Below are 17,121 nucleotides of genomic sequence, written 5' to 3'. Positions count from 1 at the left end.
CATTATTATTTTTCTTCTTGTGCCATGGCAAACCAATATCTGCTCTATCCTCTTCTAAAGCATGTCATAAAAACAACAAAAAAAATTGCCCATGTCCCAGGCTGGTGTACCTTCACTGATCTTAATGTAGTACAAAAGGATCTAATTCAACTCACTAACATTCAGACTCCACATCACAGTTAATAAAACTGAGACAGTAGTTAAAAAGAAAAAAGTTCTGACAAGGATTTATTAACTTATGCTCACAAACAAATGTGTCTGACAGTTGAACGATGAGATTACCATACTCTGTACAGAGAGGTTTTTCTTCTTTCCACTGTTGACAGAACCTGCAGTACAGAAGTTCAGGAGTGGGTGTCAGTTCAGACCCTAACCCAGTTACAAAGATGGCTGCATGCCCAGATGAGATGACGATTCAGACATTCTTGCTACTGTTCCTGTTTCTGTAGGTTCAATCTTGCTGAAAAACCAATCAAGCTGTCTGACACCTGGCACAGGAGGGAGACACTCGGTGTTGCCTTCCTGTGTTAAGCTGGCTAGGAAGTTTTATTACCGAAAAGAAAAAAAATAAAATCTCAAAAAGCTATTTCAAGCTAAAAGCTGGAAGGCAAGAAGCTAGTCAAACTGAGCCTTCTGTGCCTTTTTTTCTGTCCATGCTGCAGGTTGAAAAAATTCTCCTTCAAAGGAAAAGAACCTCTATACCTTAACTGGGAGAAAATGACAGTTCTGTAGTTACTTTAAAAATGCTGCTTTCTGGCAGGTGGGCAGATACTGACTGTAAGTGCCATTTTGTGCAGAACACTTGCAGATGGGCAGATATTGACTGTGAACGGCTTTTTGGGCAGAACACTTATTTTTCAAACCTTTAAATACTGATTTATGTATATAAGAAAGACATATAAAATCTCTAAATATTTTCTCCAAGCCTTAATTTCCTTCTCCACTGTCAAAAAATAAATATTAAAAGTTTTCTAATCTTCACTTGAATTGTCTAATTCCTCCCAGTCTGAGACGCTCATAACTTCTGATGGAAAGTCAAGGTGATACTTCATGCGGTCTGCGTGCCACTCTGAGAACCACTTCTCTGTTTCCATTAAAATAGCCCTGGGCAAAGTGAGCACACAGGCAGCCATCCCAGAAATATCATCCTCCAGCTGGGGTCCTTCCTCCCAACAGTCTCTCTCTGCATCGTAAATGTGGACATAGTCCATGCGGATTCCTCTGTTGTGGGATCTGCCTCCCAAGACATAGATCCTATTGTCTAAGACCGCGATACCTGGCTCTCCGTGTCCCGCAGGAAGTGGACATACATTTGTCCACTGATCTGTGCTTGGCCTATAGCAGGCAACCTATAAAAACAAGAAAGAGATTAGCTAAAGTCCAACTTGTGTCTTAGTGACAAAACCTGGCCATATGGCAAACTGTTTAGAAACCATGCAACATCATCAGTCTTTTGACAGGGTGTTGATAATGCAGAGAGCCTATCACTATGTAGTAGAAATACAGGACTCAGCAGAAAACTCTGCATAGCTGCCATATAGCTTTGAATTACAACATCTGACCCTGTTACTGGGGTAATAGCTGTATGGTATTAAAAAAAATGGATACAAAAGTGGGAGAGGTGGGGACACATGCTGATATAAGCTCAGACATAATGCATCTGTTTGCACTAGGAGAAAATGTGCTGGAACATACAAATATGACAAATCTGCTAAGCTGTCTCTGTAAGCTGTACCATATGTTGGGAAGTTTTAGATTTCACTGGGTACCTACTTGGCTAATAGCTTTTATTTGTAAGCACCTTTTTATCATTCAGATACACTTTTCAGCTAGTTTTAATTCTGCCATCTTCACTGGCTTTATAAGAGCAGTTACTTTTTGTGTCTTCTTTTAATGTCTCTAGCAGTTCTAGAAGCTGGAATAACACTGCAGCAAAATTCTCTCTAGTCATCACTTACCATCAGACACTATACATTTTATTGCATTATACAACTGCCATCCAACATATCCTTAAAAACTTTGTCCTGCAACTACATGTTGGTAATTCAGAAGTCCTTGACTTAGGAAAAAAGACAATGCAAAGTAATTTAGTTGCTGTGTGAGGAATTCCAGGTGCTAGAGCTGTAATGTTTTGTGGGTTAGACAAGACAGAGAGCAGTAAATAAATCGTTGCAAGTTCTGCAGTTGAGTGGGGCAGAGCTGGTGCAGTAGCTGTTGCTGGGCAGACAGCTTTATTTGCATACTTAGTAGAAGAGAAACATTACGTCAGAGTGCAAGTGTGCAAAAGACCGAGACTCTTCCAAGAAAGACACAGGTACAACATGCTCTCACCTGGTGAACATCCCTTCTGTAGCCAGAATCATTGTTGCTTCCTCCAATTACATAGAGCTTTCCTAGCAGTGCAGCCATCCCATGCCAAGCACGTCTCACTGGACCATCTGCTAAAACTTCCCAGCGGTCAGTCTTTGGGTCATAGCATTGTAACTCCTTCAAGTAGTCTTCTCCTCTCCTCCCACAGGTAATATACATCTTCCCATCCAGTGCTGCTCCAGCATGTGCATATACCTGTACATGGGAAAGCAGGAGATTGAGGTCTGGATTTATGTATTTCTCTTCATTTCAAAGTATGGAATAGACATTAAGGGAGTGACATTCCTCATGAGTTTTGCAGGTATCAGCATCTGGAAGGATTTTCTTACACACAATTCCCTTCTAAGTGATAATGCTATAAGTCTGAATTTCTGAATGAAACACACTAGAATTTCTAAAACTTCCAGAACTACAATGGGTTCTCATTCTTTATTGCTCCTTGGTTAGAAGATCATTCATACTATTACTTTTCTCCCTGGTCCACTTGGAAGTGATTCTGTTTTTTTTCTTACACAAGCAGTGTTATCAGGAATGCAGGTACCCTGTGACACTCCACTGGATCTTAAGGCTTTTAATATTCTCAGCATTGACACATTTATTATTTGTGAGCTCATGCAAGCAGTTTAGCCTCTTCTGCCTCTGCATGCCTTTTCTAAAACAGCAGTAATATATTTTTAAGGTGTCCTCTGATTCTCAAATGAGAGGCCTTATGAAATTACAAATATTATTTAGTGCTGGTCACTTAACTCAAAGCTTTGAAAAGGTGTAGTAGAAACCAGCATATTACCTTGAAAGATTGCTTAGGATTTTAGTTTTCTTTCCTAACCAAGATTCATCAAGCAGTAGTTTGTATTTATCTTCCTCCTTTGCAACAATTTTAACTTGAACATGGAAATTCTTGCCTTTTTTAGCAGTATGAGAACAAACTTCTCCCCTCATAACCCCAATTCTCATGTCACTGCACCATTTCCTGGTTCTTGGGGGCATGACTGCTAGTTTGGCAGTTCCTGTCCTAGAAGGATAAGTGGTACTGATGACAAAAAATTCACTCATGTATTTTAAATGAGTAATGGTCTGACATTAGCTGGCTGAGATGTGATTCTGCATCACATAAGCTGATGTCACCATAACTTGTTACCCAATCTCAGTTCTGTGTCCAGGAACTAAGTAGTCTATAGAAACTGATGTACCTTCTTACTGGGGTATTATCTCTTCTGATTAGCAGCAAAGCATCTTGTCAGGACTGTAAGTGAGAAGCCTGTACTACTGTGGATCATAGTTTACCTGCCTAGGAGGAATGTGAACTTTCTCTTCCTAGAGGTTATGTGTTCAGTTTTAAATGGTTTTAAGGATTAACACAATAAAGGTGCAGGGGAAAACAAGAAAACAGGAAAAATAAGCATTTAACCTCAAAATGGAATTGACATGTATTATTATTCTCCTTTCCTGATATTCATTTATCCCATATACAGAGGTTACTGTTTCCCATCTGAATATCAGCACATTTAAAGCTACACATGAGAAAAGCATCTAAAAAGATTAATTCAGGAATCAGGGAACTGTACCACAGAATCACCGTAGTAGTGTGTGTGGCTAATGCACTCACCTCCTTCTTCAGAGGTGTCACATATTCCCAGGTGTTGCTTTTAGGGTCGTACCTCTCCACTTCCCTCAGGTCTTCGTGGTAATCTCGGCCTGCGACGGCATATATGTAGTTGTCCACAACACATACACTGAGGTCAGCATGTTCTTGCTGGAGGGACTGTATCTGGAACCATTTGTTGTGTCGTGGGTCATACCTTGTAAAAGAATGGGATCAAAGAAGTTATGCACACAGCCACAGATCCATTGCTGGAATACCAGACAGCACCACAGTTGTGGGTTATTGTGATGTCTTTGAAATTGAGCTCAGCTGTAAAAGGGAGTGAAATTTGGCCTTGTCAGCATTTTATTATTAGCAAAGTTGTATTTACTCTATTTTTAGATTATATAATCATGCTATAAAAGCCTAGGTTTTCCATTATCTTATACACTGCTGTCAGGTTATACATCAAAATCTCTGCTTGCACGAAGCCATTCTACAGGGTAAAACAGGCTAAAAATAGCACAAAGACTGAATCTGGATTTTTAAGAGGCCAAGAAGGGCATAAATATGTCATGGGTTCTTTGTTGTTGTTTTTTTTTACCAAATATCTGCTGCTCAAAGTAAAACTCATGATTAATTTTCAGGTCAAAATATCTCATCTGGCAATTTTAGTTACAGAGGAAACTGGTTGTAATGTAACACTATGCATGCCATAAAATAAGGGCAACTCAGTAAAACTAGTAAAAATTAGCACATTATAAGGACAAAAAGGGTTTATATCTGGTTTTAAAATGTAGTGGACGTTATGATCTAGACCTGCTCTTTCCTTCTGCTCTTTTCCCTAGAGCAGAACCACTTAAGAGAATCCTGGAATGATGCTATCTATTGTGCACACAAATTCTCAATAATCCATCAGTAATAGCATTTTATTTAAAAATCCATTTTGGGAGCTAAATCTCTTTTTTATTGGGACCAAAACTACATTCAAATGACTTGTAGAAAATCCTAGTTCCTGTTACTGTCAGGCTCATTTCTTTATTTCTTGTATTTTCTTTCTGTGAGGCCCCTGCTCGGTTCCTAATCTTTCAGCTAGGAAGTGTATAGGCTGCACAGCTGGCTTACTGTCTCAGAGATGGGCAACAGGGTGGAAATAAAAATAATAGCAGGATTATCCTTCTCTTACCTCCAACATCTTGACTCTGCTCGAAAACCACTTACATTGTTGTCTCCACCAATTAAATACACAAAATTATTGAGAACAGCAATCCCCTGGTTGGACATTCTGGGGGCTAGTGCAGCTGTGAAGTGCCTCCACTCTCCCAACAAGGGGTTCAGATACTTGGCTTGATCACTGAGGACAATGGATGGAGTAGAATGCATCCCTCCAAATCCCACTACACACTGGAACTCTGATCTCAGCTGTGTCTGGGAGCTCTGAAGCATTGGCTGAAGACATTCGTTCTTGTGGTACATCAATGCATCTGCGACTGTATCTTTTAAAGGACATGGACTTAATTTGTCATGAAGCCTTTGCAGGATCTGGGGTTCCATCAGAGGAAAACGAACTGTCTCAAGCAGCTTAAGGGGCTCCATCAGGGAGACCTGATCTGTCTCCACTTGCTCTGGAGAATAATGATAAAAAAGTGCCCCGTCATAAACTTCAAACTCATAGTTAACCTCCAAACGGTTGCTGCTGAGAAGGGAGTAGACCTTCTGCAAGGGTAGCTGTCGATACACTTGTGTCCGTGAGAAAGCTGTGAAGTTCTTCAAAATGTAGGAGTCCAGCTGTTCACTCAAATGTCTCAAGTCATAATGGTCAGCTAGTTTGTATACATCAAGGATGTTCTCTTCATCTACCCAGGACATGAGAAAATCACAACAGAACTTGATAACTTCTGGAATCTGCAAGAGAGATAACTGTCATTTTAGACACCACTTGCCTCACACTCAAGAGACAGGTGACAGAAGCCTGGGATGACTCTAAGAAAGTTGTCCACAAGATGACTGCTCTCCTTACAGTCTGATCACCATGTTCACTTGCACCCAATTCACCTCAGAGAAAAAGCACTCAAGATGGGTATGTATACAAATGTAATATAGATCCTCTAGCCACACTATACTGCAAGCCTATGAGCTTGGTTTCAGGTGCAGCAGCAGTGTGTCTTCCAAGACACATGCTCTGACCAACTCTTCAGTCGATGGGAGACACAGTCCTAACCCTGAATAAATGATTCTCAGTGAAGGTACTGTAAATATACAGGTGTATATCAGCACACCACACTGGCAGACACATGGATAGCCAGCCTGCCTGGTCTGTTAGCATGAGACCCAGCTAACAAAGTGGTGCTAAGTGTGTAGAAACCAACCAAAGAAAGCTCAGAAAGTTTAAGATTTAGTATCAAAGCCTTGTACAGCTGCAGGGGAAAGCAGAGAAAGAAATCTTGTCTTAGAGGCACATGAACTCTGCATTTAGTGAACAACCCACAGTGGTAGGATTTCCTCGAGTGACAGGGTCAGCGAAGGTTATGTGCCTGTGGACTTGTTCTGGAGAAGATCTTGATCAGCACAACAATTTCTGAGCAGTAAGCCCTGTCCTTTACTATAGACCAGAGGTATTCAGTTCTAGGGAAGCTTTCATAAGCAGATGAGTGAAAGTGAGTGCTGTATAAAATAGTTCTCTAGACAAAATGGTAAATGTTTTTAAGTAATAAAACCATTGGCACAAATGAGATGGGCAAGTAACTCATTCATTGTTGCTGCCCTTCCATAGTTAGTTCCAGTGGGTACAGCATACCAAAGAAGTTCTTCTTATCAGATCCATGCTCTTATTCACCCCCTAGTGCTCCATCTAACCAGATATCCATGTTTTTTGGTTCTTTCATTGTTGCTTTTGTTTCTTGCTTGTTTTTGGTCACATCCCTCAGTACCTCACCTGAAGCTGACAGGCTGCAGCTAAGGTTTCCTGTACACTGTTCACACTGAGTTCCAGCTCAGAAGTGTAAATGAAGTTCAAGATTTTACACATTGCATTGTAGGAGATGCCATGAATATGAACTTCTTCTTGTTCCATCTCTCTCAGTCCTCCTGCAAACATTCCTCTGTAAAAAAGACAACGGCACATGCTATGGCAGATTTGCATTAAAGCTTTTTTCAGTTTGCCCTTGTTGTTTCCTCTTGTCTGGATTGCCTTGGGATTTGTTTGTTTACTCTATGAATACAAAGTCAGGTCAAGAAATTGCTAGTCAAACTGACCAAGGAGTGCCTGATTTAGTGGACAGCAAGTCACATTATAGGCATGTAACAGAGGAGTTACCCATTTCCAGTGACTTTCTGTGTATTATGAAATTATCAGCACAATGGGCAAAGTCTCGCAACACTAAGGATATGCTGAAAGCCACCCAGAGTGCATTTATGCAGAAGAACCTGTTATGATAGTCTCTCCTCTTTATATACCTCCAAGTACCATGGGCACTGAATTTAGTGGAGGTAAACTCAGTGTGCTTTATTTCTGTAGATACAGAAGAGAGAGGTGAATAAAGCCACCCTTAGTATTCTGACATTCAGCTCCATCTTATGGATCTGATTTTACACCCAGAAGGAGTGTGCTAAAGCAGAAGGCTTGGATGTTACAGGTTGGAGTAACATTCAGAAACATGCTTGTACTGAAGTGTACCTGAAATAGTCACAGGATGCAGCGAGGAGAATGCGATGGGCCTCAATAGGTTTCTCTTCCACTATCAGAACTACATCGAAGAGGATGCTGCTGTCTCGGAGAGATACCAAGCCACTGAGCAGGGCCTGGGAGTGCTCTGCACTGCGGTACGTGTTGCTGGTGCGCTGCTGAAGGGGGGGCTCCAGTTGAGCTTTGTGTGGCTGAGTCAGCTCCTGATCCTCCGCCATCCCAGGCAGAAATGCTCAGCCACCAGCTGTAGCAGAATGAAATCTGTGAGACAACAGAATCAGCAAAGGTTTGTGCCTTTTGCTTCATGAATGGTCTTCTGACCCCTGCCTGTCACAGTAAATAAATCAAACCAACTCTTCAGTCGATGGGAGACACAGTCCTAACCCTGAATAAATGATTCTCAGTGAAGGTACTGTAAATATACAGGTGTATATCAGCACACCACACTGGCAGAACAGTTTTTCAAACAGCTATTCTGACACTTGTATTTTCAGTCCAAGGGTCACAGTATGTAGCATGTAGGGATTTTTATTTTTTTTCTTAGCAAGAGTTCCACTTCCCAACCAGACCCTAATTTCCTTTGCATTTATGCATAATATTTAACAAAGAACAAAATTGACATAATTTTTGCCAAACTCCAGGTTGCCTAGCATCCTCAGATAACTTCGGTGCAAAATAAACTGCACCTTCAGTCTTGATATTTTACCCCAACATCTGAAAGCTCTCCTCTCTCCCTGTCTTTGCTTCCTTCTTTTCCTTAGCTGAGAACATTTCAAACTGCCATTCTGTAAAATACTATATGAAACTGTAGGCTTCAAAGTGAGTTTTTTCATTGTGACAACCTCAAGCTAGCAGGAACAACTGCTTTTCACTTCACTGTGATTCCCTGCAGAGAGGGAATTTTCTCCAGTGTAGGCACTGTAGAGGGCTATCCCATTCCTTTTTCTGGGGCTGCCATTGACACTGCAGGAAGGTCCCCTATGGCACATGGGGAAACACCTGTAAAAATCTAGCTGGAAGTGATTGTGTTTCTTATCTGTGGTTAAGCTCTCAAGATCTCATGAGTCCTCTTCTACCATCCTGTAATTTACCTTTCCCATTGTCTTTGAAGAATGTCAGAAGTTACTGCATTTAGAGCTCTTAGACTCTTATCTAGTTATCTGAGCACACTAAAAAACCCCAATGCATTAGCAAAAGGAAATAACAGCTGATGTGGCTGCTTAAAACACAGTTGTAAGAGCCTGTCTTCCAGCAGCCTGGGAAACAGGTGAATGGCAGAAGGGATAGTCACAAGGGGTCATCAGCAGTCAGAGAAGCAAAAGCAGAACAAACCCAGCAAATCCAAACAAACAATGAAGAAACAGAACCATTGTATAATTGTGCCAGCCATAGACAGTGAATGTAGCACTGGCAATCTCTCAAAACACTGCAAGGTATTCTGTGTATGGACAGTGAGGAAGGAGCTATGTGGGTGATACCAAGAAGTATAACAGCATTTATTGTTCTGCTCGAGGGAAGTTACTCTACACTGTCCAAAACAAAAGGGAGCTAGGTGGCATTGCATGGTAAATGGGGTGGAAAAAACACCTGGAAAAGCCTGTTAATAGTTGTCTGCTTTTTTTTTTTTTTTTTTTCCCCCAGCAAAACCAAGACAACCATCTGAGAAGAGAAGCTCTGATGAGGCAGCCTTCTAGGGAGCACATTCAGGTTGATTCTATGGGGGAAACTATCCATCATCAGCTGAAGAGATGAGTAATGGGTTATTCTTCATGACAGGTAAATGCTAGAAATAAGATGACTGCTTTTGAAGCAGACAAAACATTACTGTATCATTTGATTTGCTCCTGGGGAATACTAAAAGTGATGGATTGAGGCAAGGGAAATAATATAGTGAGAAAGGTATGTGAAGGAGTGACTGTTACTAGGAGCTGAGCAAAAATTTTCTGTTTCACTAAAATGGAACAAATGCAGCAAAAACAAAGTAGGGTGAGATATGGTCCAAATGGGGAAGAGATTCAGATAAACTATATTAAGTCTGTTAACAGGAAGGGGGTGAAGCTTTCAGCAAGTAAAGCCCCAGAAGGAATCCAGTCTTCAAATATGGTCACTGGAACCAGGAAGATCAAATAATATTGTGAGAGTAAATTTAAAATAAAATATAAAATTTCAGGGATTCTGAAGCCTCTGAGCATTAGTATCTGCAGAGCTTTCAATGACAAATGAGGCTGCCTTCAAGACCTTTAGGGACTTTATCTCACTGCTAGTTCTGCTAGATGTAGACTTGAATTATCTCACTACTGTTAGCTATAACCAGCCCTTCTAGCAGACCCCTGGTAAGCGCAGTGTGGTCAAACATAGATGGTCGGAATGCAGCTGAACCATCCCCCACAGCTGATTTTTGGCTTGTCAACAGCTGAGCCTACAGGTATTTTGCTGTGCTCTGTTTTCTGAATTTTGGCAGTCCCTGCTTCTTGTTCACAGTTTCTGCCCTGGGTCATATCTTGGCTGTCACTGGTGAGCTGGACTGTCCTCAGGGTGGTCAGTCATGCATGTACACCCACACAAGAGCTGCCTCGTGCATTTGGAGAACAGAGCCACTATGACATGGACATCCACAGCTACCTCAGTATTTTGCCATCCAGCTATTTGCTGCTAACTAATTTCAGATGTGTAGGTTGAATGCCAATGCTGCTGTGGAAAAAGGGTAGAAAATTGAACAGATACAGTGTATGTGGTCTAAACCTTGCCAGCACTCATAAGCTCTTTCTGTACATGGATATGTGAAGTTTCTTAATTACCCTGTGACTACTCAGAGAACCTATATCCTGCTATGGATAACTCCCTACTCTCCTAAACTGGGCCTCAAGGCTTATAAAGCAAATATGCATGTCTGTTGTCATTGTTTTAACCACTGGTAACAGACTACTTTAGAAAAACTCTTGCTGCAATGAATTTAATGAACTGTTCTCAACAAATTAAATTAAAAGTGAACATTTGTGGTATTAGTCTATGATGTCTGACTGACATAGGTGGTTAAGTCCTCTTCTTTGAGCCAAAGCCACAGAAAGCCTCTTAACTCCTACCTAGGTAGTCTTAGGAGCTGGTAGAAAAGACCTTTAAGACAAAGAAGGGAAGAGGACCATTAAACTGCTTGTGGGGGTTGGCCAGCAAGATTCATTTAGCTGATTACTGAGTGTGCTCAGCTTTGTAATAGCTGTTCAAGGAACAGCTGGGGTTGGGTGGGCAGGAAGTTACTAAGAGTGGTTGTTGAAGCAGAGTTAGTGGGCTTGGGTTGTGTGCTTCTTTTGAAAGACAGGTGGGGTGTTTTGAGTTTTCTGGATTAAATACAGCATGCTTGGTAAGCTGGTAGTTTTGTGTATTTCTCTGAGTATTGTTGTAAATGCTGACTACAGATTTACTGGGGAGGGATACTCATGTTAGCACAGCACTTTGCTTCTCAGACTGTGTGGTCTAACTGTGACCTGTGTGCTTTGTGCCTTTGTTACTGTCTAAAAATCTGGTAGCTCAAACAGTGCATGTGGTGTACAAGCTGGGTGGGGGGAATGACTGTTAAGGGACCTAGGAATTGTTACACCTTTTAAGTGTATGTCAGTCTTAAAAATAACAAGGAATTTTACTGAATAACCTCTGTATGTTTTAAGCTGAAAATAATTTAACCCTATCTCCTTAAACTTGTATTTTGTGTATTCTTTATTACCCTTTATAAAAAAAACCCCACACCTAAATGTAGTACAATCAGTACAGTTCTGAGTGGAGATAGGTTTTCTGCAGCTTGCAGACTATTTACTGTTTTTCCTTCTTGACCACTCAGGAACTTTTAGGGCTGGAGACACCATTTTCACAGGCTGCCATATTTGTCCCTGTAAATGAAGGAGCTGTAGGCAGGCCCTGGCTAGCTAATGTATTTGCACAGTCCTTTGAACCAGGCAGCTAAGTTCCCTCTGTCCTGAGCCTCTCTACTGTCATCTTTTTGCTTGTAGGATATTTGTGAGGCATCTCTGATCTCTTATTCTTTTATTGAGAACCTGTGACTGAGCCAAGTTCCTAGAAATCTGAGTAATATATTTAATTTTTTTCTCTACCCTTGTGCAAATTTCTCAGTGATGATCAGCTGCTAACAGTGGGATTCAGTGGCTGAGTATTGCAGGACTAACTGCAATAGGTGGAAGAGATGAGGAATTCTTTCTGTTTACTGTGCTCCTTTAACAGTAGCAAAGATAAAAACTATTGTCTCGTGTGCTGTGGAATGCCGTCTCCAGAAACAAGGGAAGGCAAGTCCATGTTCCAACCACTTAGAAGCTGCAGAGAAAATCAGACTAGAGGTTTTCTTAGCTGTCTGCAGAAGGTATTTTAGACTGCAGTTATGTTGGTTAGCATTTGGCTTTAAGATGACATGGGTTAATGTAGTGATTGCTTTTTGGGTATTACAACAGTGCCAGTACGTCAAGAGGGGCATGAGGTCAGTAAACATATGTGCACTTCTATAGGCAGTGCTGAGTAGAAAGACATGCACTTTTGGTCACTTCAAACCAAGGGGTTAAAAAAGCAAAACAAGAGTCCTGCTTCCCTAAGAACCTATTTGTGTTGCATTGGGAGCACTTCCAAGCAGCTGGGTCGGGAATTATGTTCTGGATGTATCCTGCTGCCATTTTAGATATACTCAGCCTTTATTTTCTGGTGAGATGCTGTGCACTGATCCTGTGCTTTAAACAGTGTGGGTAACTTACAGTGCTGAACTCTGCTATTGGCATTGCATGGTATGATACCCACCTAGACACAACCCTGCTACGACCAGCATCCATGTCATACAGACATGCTTACTAGTGTGTGGGGTTTGGGTTTTTTTGGTACAGTTGTGCTGACAGCCTTAATTATCCACTGTAGAAAAATGGTGGGATACAGGAAGGATTATCCAAGTTAGTTTCCATGGAAACTCAGACATTTTTGTATTGAAGATCTTGTGTTTTTTTTATCCAGAGAGTGATATTTTCTTGTACGTCAGCCGTGCCCAAAATAAACTAGAGCTTGCTGCTGGTGTCAGGTATCCAAATCTGTTTAGCTTACTGCCATATGGACAGGTGGTTCAAGCTTAGTGGGGGACACATGCTTTCTTAGAATTGTGGAATAATTTAGGCTGCAAAGAAACTTGGGTGGTCTCTAGTCCAATCTACTGCTCAAAGAAGGGAAAACTTCAAAGCCAGGTCAAGATGCTGAGAGCCTTGTCTAGTGAAATGCAGAGTCTCCATTCTTATCAATAATCAGAAAACTGAGTGCTTAGCCATTATATTTATTTTATTCTTTATCCTGTCTGTATTTCTTTTCCTGCAATTTGTGACACTTGTCATTCTTGGCACTGTGCAGCACGAAGAAGAGTTTTCTATATTTTCCTGTACCTATTACATAGCTTAAAAAATGGCAGCTGGCTCTCCCCTTGGCCTTCCCCTCTGTGCTGAACCCAGTCTTTTAGCCTTGCAGGTATTGAATCCCCTTGCACCTGCTCCTGCCCTGCACAGTGGTTCTCCACTGAGCACACAGGTTTTTCTTTCAGTATGGAGCTCAAAGCTGGGCATGGCATTCAGTTTTTATGGGCTACTGAGTGCTGAACAGAGTGGGAAATTATTATTTCCTATGACCTACTGGCTGTGCTCCTGTGAACACAGCCCAGCATCAAGCTGGCTGCCATCAGAGGAATCACAGTCACCTTGCTGCTCATCAGGACCCCCAGGCCCTTCTCTTGCAAAGCTGACTTCTAGCTGGGCTTGTTTCCAACCTGCCCTGATATAGGGAGCCTCTCTGACCCAGGTGCATGACTTCACTTTTGCTATTAACATTTTTTGTTCCTCTTGGTCCATTCTTAAAGCTTGCTGATGTCTCTCAGTTTCAGCTCTGTCCTCTTTCTTGCAGGGCATCTTCTGCACAGCTTGTTTCTAATACAGACCAACCAGTGTGGTGTGCTGATTGTGATCCAAATAGATTAAGCCCTTAAAAGTCTTAGTGCATTGGAGGAATTTTAAAATCTGTGCCCTAAAGCTTCCCACACCTTCATATCTTCCCCAAGGGAGTAATAGGAATTAGGATCTAAGCCAGGGTTCAGCTGAGGGCCTGACAAGAAGACAAGATACAAGACTAGAGCAAAATGCTAGATACACTGACTCACAGGGGTTGCAAATACAGACAGGCAGAACCTGGCTGTGTGCCAGAACTTCAGCAGGGCAGAGGGCACACAAACAGAACAGATCAACTAGTCAGGGAGTATGAAAATGGGGAGGCAGCTGGGTGCCTGCCAAAATAGTTCAGAAAACAGATGTGATGCCACAAACAATGTAAATTGAAAAGCAAAACCTATTGTTCCTTCTAACTGGAGTGCAAATACTGGAGTAATTCACCAACTATATGATTATTGGTAATGGGCACTTGTAAGACTGTTTGCTACATAGATGACAAATGAGTACACCATGATGTCTAGACAAGACTTAAGCCAGTTCCATGCTTTGTCAAGAAGCAGGGAAGAGGGGTGAAGGAAAACCAGCAGCTTTGCTCAGCAGTGCTTTTTTCAGAATTATCCCTCTATGTATTCACAATTATGAAAAAAAAACAAAAAAAAATCTTCCTGAAATACCACTTCACTTTAGGAACCTTCTACAAACATGGGAAACAACCCAAACAATCCCTTTTGATCGAGGTCCCCACAAAAAGAAAGAAATGAAGAAGACAGCTGGTAGTGCAGAATATCTCAACATGGGTTTTGAAAAACTAATGGTGAGGGGCTTTTGCTAGGTCTGTATACACCATCTTTAAGTCACTAATGACAATTTGCAAGCACACCACTCTGGGCTGAATTTCTCAGCCATTTTTGGGTTCTAGCATTACTAGTATACTTCAAGGGTGGGAGGAAACCAAAAGGCATGATTTGGGAAACAAGTCTTGGCATTCATTCTTTTCAGCAAAAACCTGTTGTGTCTGTTTTTCTTCCCCCCCCTCTCCCCCCCACAAGCCTAGTTATTGCAGGTTATTTCTAAGACCTATTGAGAAGAAAACATTTCATATTTAATATGTATATGGCAAAGCTCCCATTAAATGTATCTATATTTAAATATATAGATATTTAAAAATCTGTTTCCTCCGTTAGCATAACCTAAAGAGTTTGAGCTTTCTAACTGGAATATTTTACCTTATCCATAATATATCACAGAATCTTAGGGGTTGGAAGGGACCTTGAAAGATCATCCAGTCCAACCCCCCTGCCAGGCAGGGTCACCTACAGCACATCACACAGGAACTTGTCCAGGTGGGTTTTGAATGTCTCCAGCGAAGGAGACTCCACAACCTCTCTGGGCAGCCTGTTCCAGTGCTCTGTCACTCCCACAGGAAAGAAGATTTTTTCTGGTATTTACATGGAACCTCCTATGTTCCAGTTTGCACCCATTGCCCCTTGTCCTATCACTGGACATCACTGAAAAAAGCCTGGCTCTGTTCTCCTGGCACTCGACCTTAACATATTTGTAAACATTGATGAGGTCACCCCTCAGTCTCCTCCAAGCTGAAGAGACCCAGCTCTCTCAGCCTTTCTTCATAAGGGAGATGTTCCACTGCCTTCATCATCTTTGTGGCTCTGCCCTGGACTCTTTCAAGCAGTTCCCTGTCCTTCTTGAACTGAGAGGCCCAGAACTGGACACAATATTCCAGATGTGGCCTCACCAAAGCAGAATAGAGGGGGAGGAGAACCTCTCTTGACCAACTAACCACACCCTTTCTAATGCACCCCAGGATGCCATTGGCCTTCTTGGCTACAAGGGCACATTGCTGGTCATGGTCATCCTCCTGTTCACCAGGACCCCCAGATCCCTTTTTCCTACACTGCTCTCCAGCAGGTCAGCCCCCAACCTGTGCTGGTACATGGGGTTGTTCTTCCCCAGAAGCAAGACTCTACACTTGCCCTTGTTGAATTTCATCAAGTTTTGCCCTGCCCAACTCTCCAGCCTGTCTAGGTCTTGCTGAATGGCAGCACAGCCTTCTGGTGTGTCAGCCACTCCTCCCAGTTTAGTGTCATCAGCAAACTTGCTGAGGGCACACTCTGTTCCCTCATCCAGGTCCTTGATGAAAATATTGAATAGTACCAGTCCCAGTACCATCCCCTGAGGGACTCCACTGGTCACCAACTTTCAACTAGGTTTTGTCCCATTGACTGTAACTCTGTGACTTCTTCCTTTCAATCAGTTCATCATCCACCTCACTACCTGATCATCAAGACCACACCTCCTCAATTTATCTATGAGGATGCTGTGGGAGACAGTGTCAAATGCTTTACTGAAATCAAGACAAACCACATCTCCTGCCCTGCCATCATCTATCCACCTAGTTCCTTCGTCATAGAAGGCTATAAGGTTGGTCAAACATGACTTTCCCTTGGTAAAACCTAGATATTTAATATACATTCATTTTGTTCCTGCAGGGATCTGTGGGGTTCCCTCCTGCCCTGTCATTTATACATTTCCCCACCAGGAACACAGAATGAGCAGTTTTTCTGCAGGAGAACACTGCTTGGCGTTGCATATTATTAAAAGAGACAGTCTGACTCTAGACCAGCCCTGTGAGGAAGAAGTGAAAGCCAGGTTGGGCATGTTTCTGGTTTTGCTTTCCCTTCCCCTGCTCAAAATGCCTTTGCAGGTCCCGAGACCCAAGGTTCCTCCCGGCCAGGCTCATCCCCCCTCCCGTGCAGGGATGTGGGGCTCGGCCTCCACCTCGCCAGGGCATCCTCGGGGAATCCGTGCCGGCAGCGGGGCCTTGCCGCTCAGCCGTGGCCTGGCTGGGTGGCCTCGGTGGCTTCACGTCGCGGCAGAGCCTTGGCAAGGGGCTGTCTCGGCGGACCCCGCTCCGGTGCCCCCCAGACCTGCTCCGGCCCTCGCACCTGGCGGCTCCCGCCCCCGGGCATCCCTGCGGGGGAAGCGGGAACCGCCTCGCCCCCCGGGGGCTGGGGACTCCGCCGGGAGAACCGGGTGACGCGGCTGCCGGGGAGCGCCGCCCCCCGGGGCACCGGGCGGCCCAGCCGGAGGCCTCGTCCCCTCTCCACCCCCTCCGCCGCCGCCCCCCCGGCCACCTACCGAGAGCGGCGGCGGCCTCGGCCAGCGGCTTCCGCCTTCATGTGCGAACCGGAAACCGCGGCGGCGGCGCGTGATGGGCCCGCCCGGCGAGGGAGGGGCGGCGGCCGCCGGAACCGGGGCGGGCGGCGGGGACCAGAGCGCCCCGCGTTCCCGGGGCCCCCGCCAGCCCGGGCGGCGCTGCCGTGTCCCTGGGCGCGGCTGTGCCCGGTGGTGCGCCGGGCCCGTCGCGGCCGCGGTGGGGTGCGGGGCTGCGGGCGGCTGCAGGGCCCGGGCCCGGTGCCGGTGCCGGGCGGGACTACATCTCCCGCGAGCCCCGCGCCCCGCCGGAAGCTCGCGCCTAGGACTGCATGTCCCTCAAGCCT

The 17,121-nt window shown here is 43.7% G+C and overlaps 1 protein-coding gene across 2 annotated transcripts; it reads right to left on the bottom strand.

Moving 5' to 3' along the window:
- Positions 1-200: 200 nt before the first annotated feature.
- On the bottom strand, positions 201-17,096 carry KLHL22 (kelch like family member 22). Of its 2 annotated transcripts, none has more exons than XM_051634129.1 (7): positions 16,760-17,096; positions 7,629-7,898; positions 6,888-7,053; positions 5,139-5,857; positions 3,977-4,169; positions 2,332-2,565; positions 201-1,349 (listed from the first exon to the last, which is right to left on the bottom strand). In XM_051634129.1, the coding sequence occupies exons 2-7, from the start codon at positions 7,853-7,855 to the stop codon at positions 972-974; spliced, it is 1,917 nt and encodes a 638-aa protein (XP_051490089.1). In that variant the 5' UTR covers positions 7,856-7,898; positions 16,760-17,096; the 3' UTR covers positions 201-971. The 2 variants fall into 2 exon arrangements, with proteins under 2 accessions (XP_051490089.1, XP_051490090.1); XM_051634130.1 differs by having other exon boundaries at positions 7,629-7,881.
- Between the last annotated feature and the right edge of the window lie 25 nt (positions 17,097-17,121).

The sequence above is a fragment of the Apus apus genome, chromosome 16, assembly GCF_020740795.1.
Source record: "Apus apus isolate bApuApu2 chromosome 16, bApuApu2.pri.cur, whole genome shotgun sequence".
In the NCBI taxonomy this organism is placed as follows: Eukaryota; Metazoa; Chordata; class Aves; order Apodiformes; family Apodidae; genus Apus; species Apus apus.
This window is presented reverse-complemented; position numbering and strand designations above follow the sequence as displayed.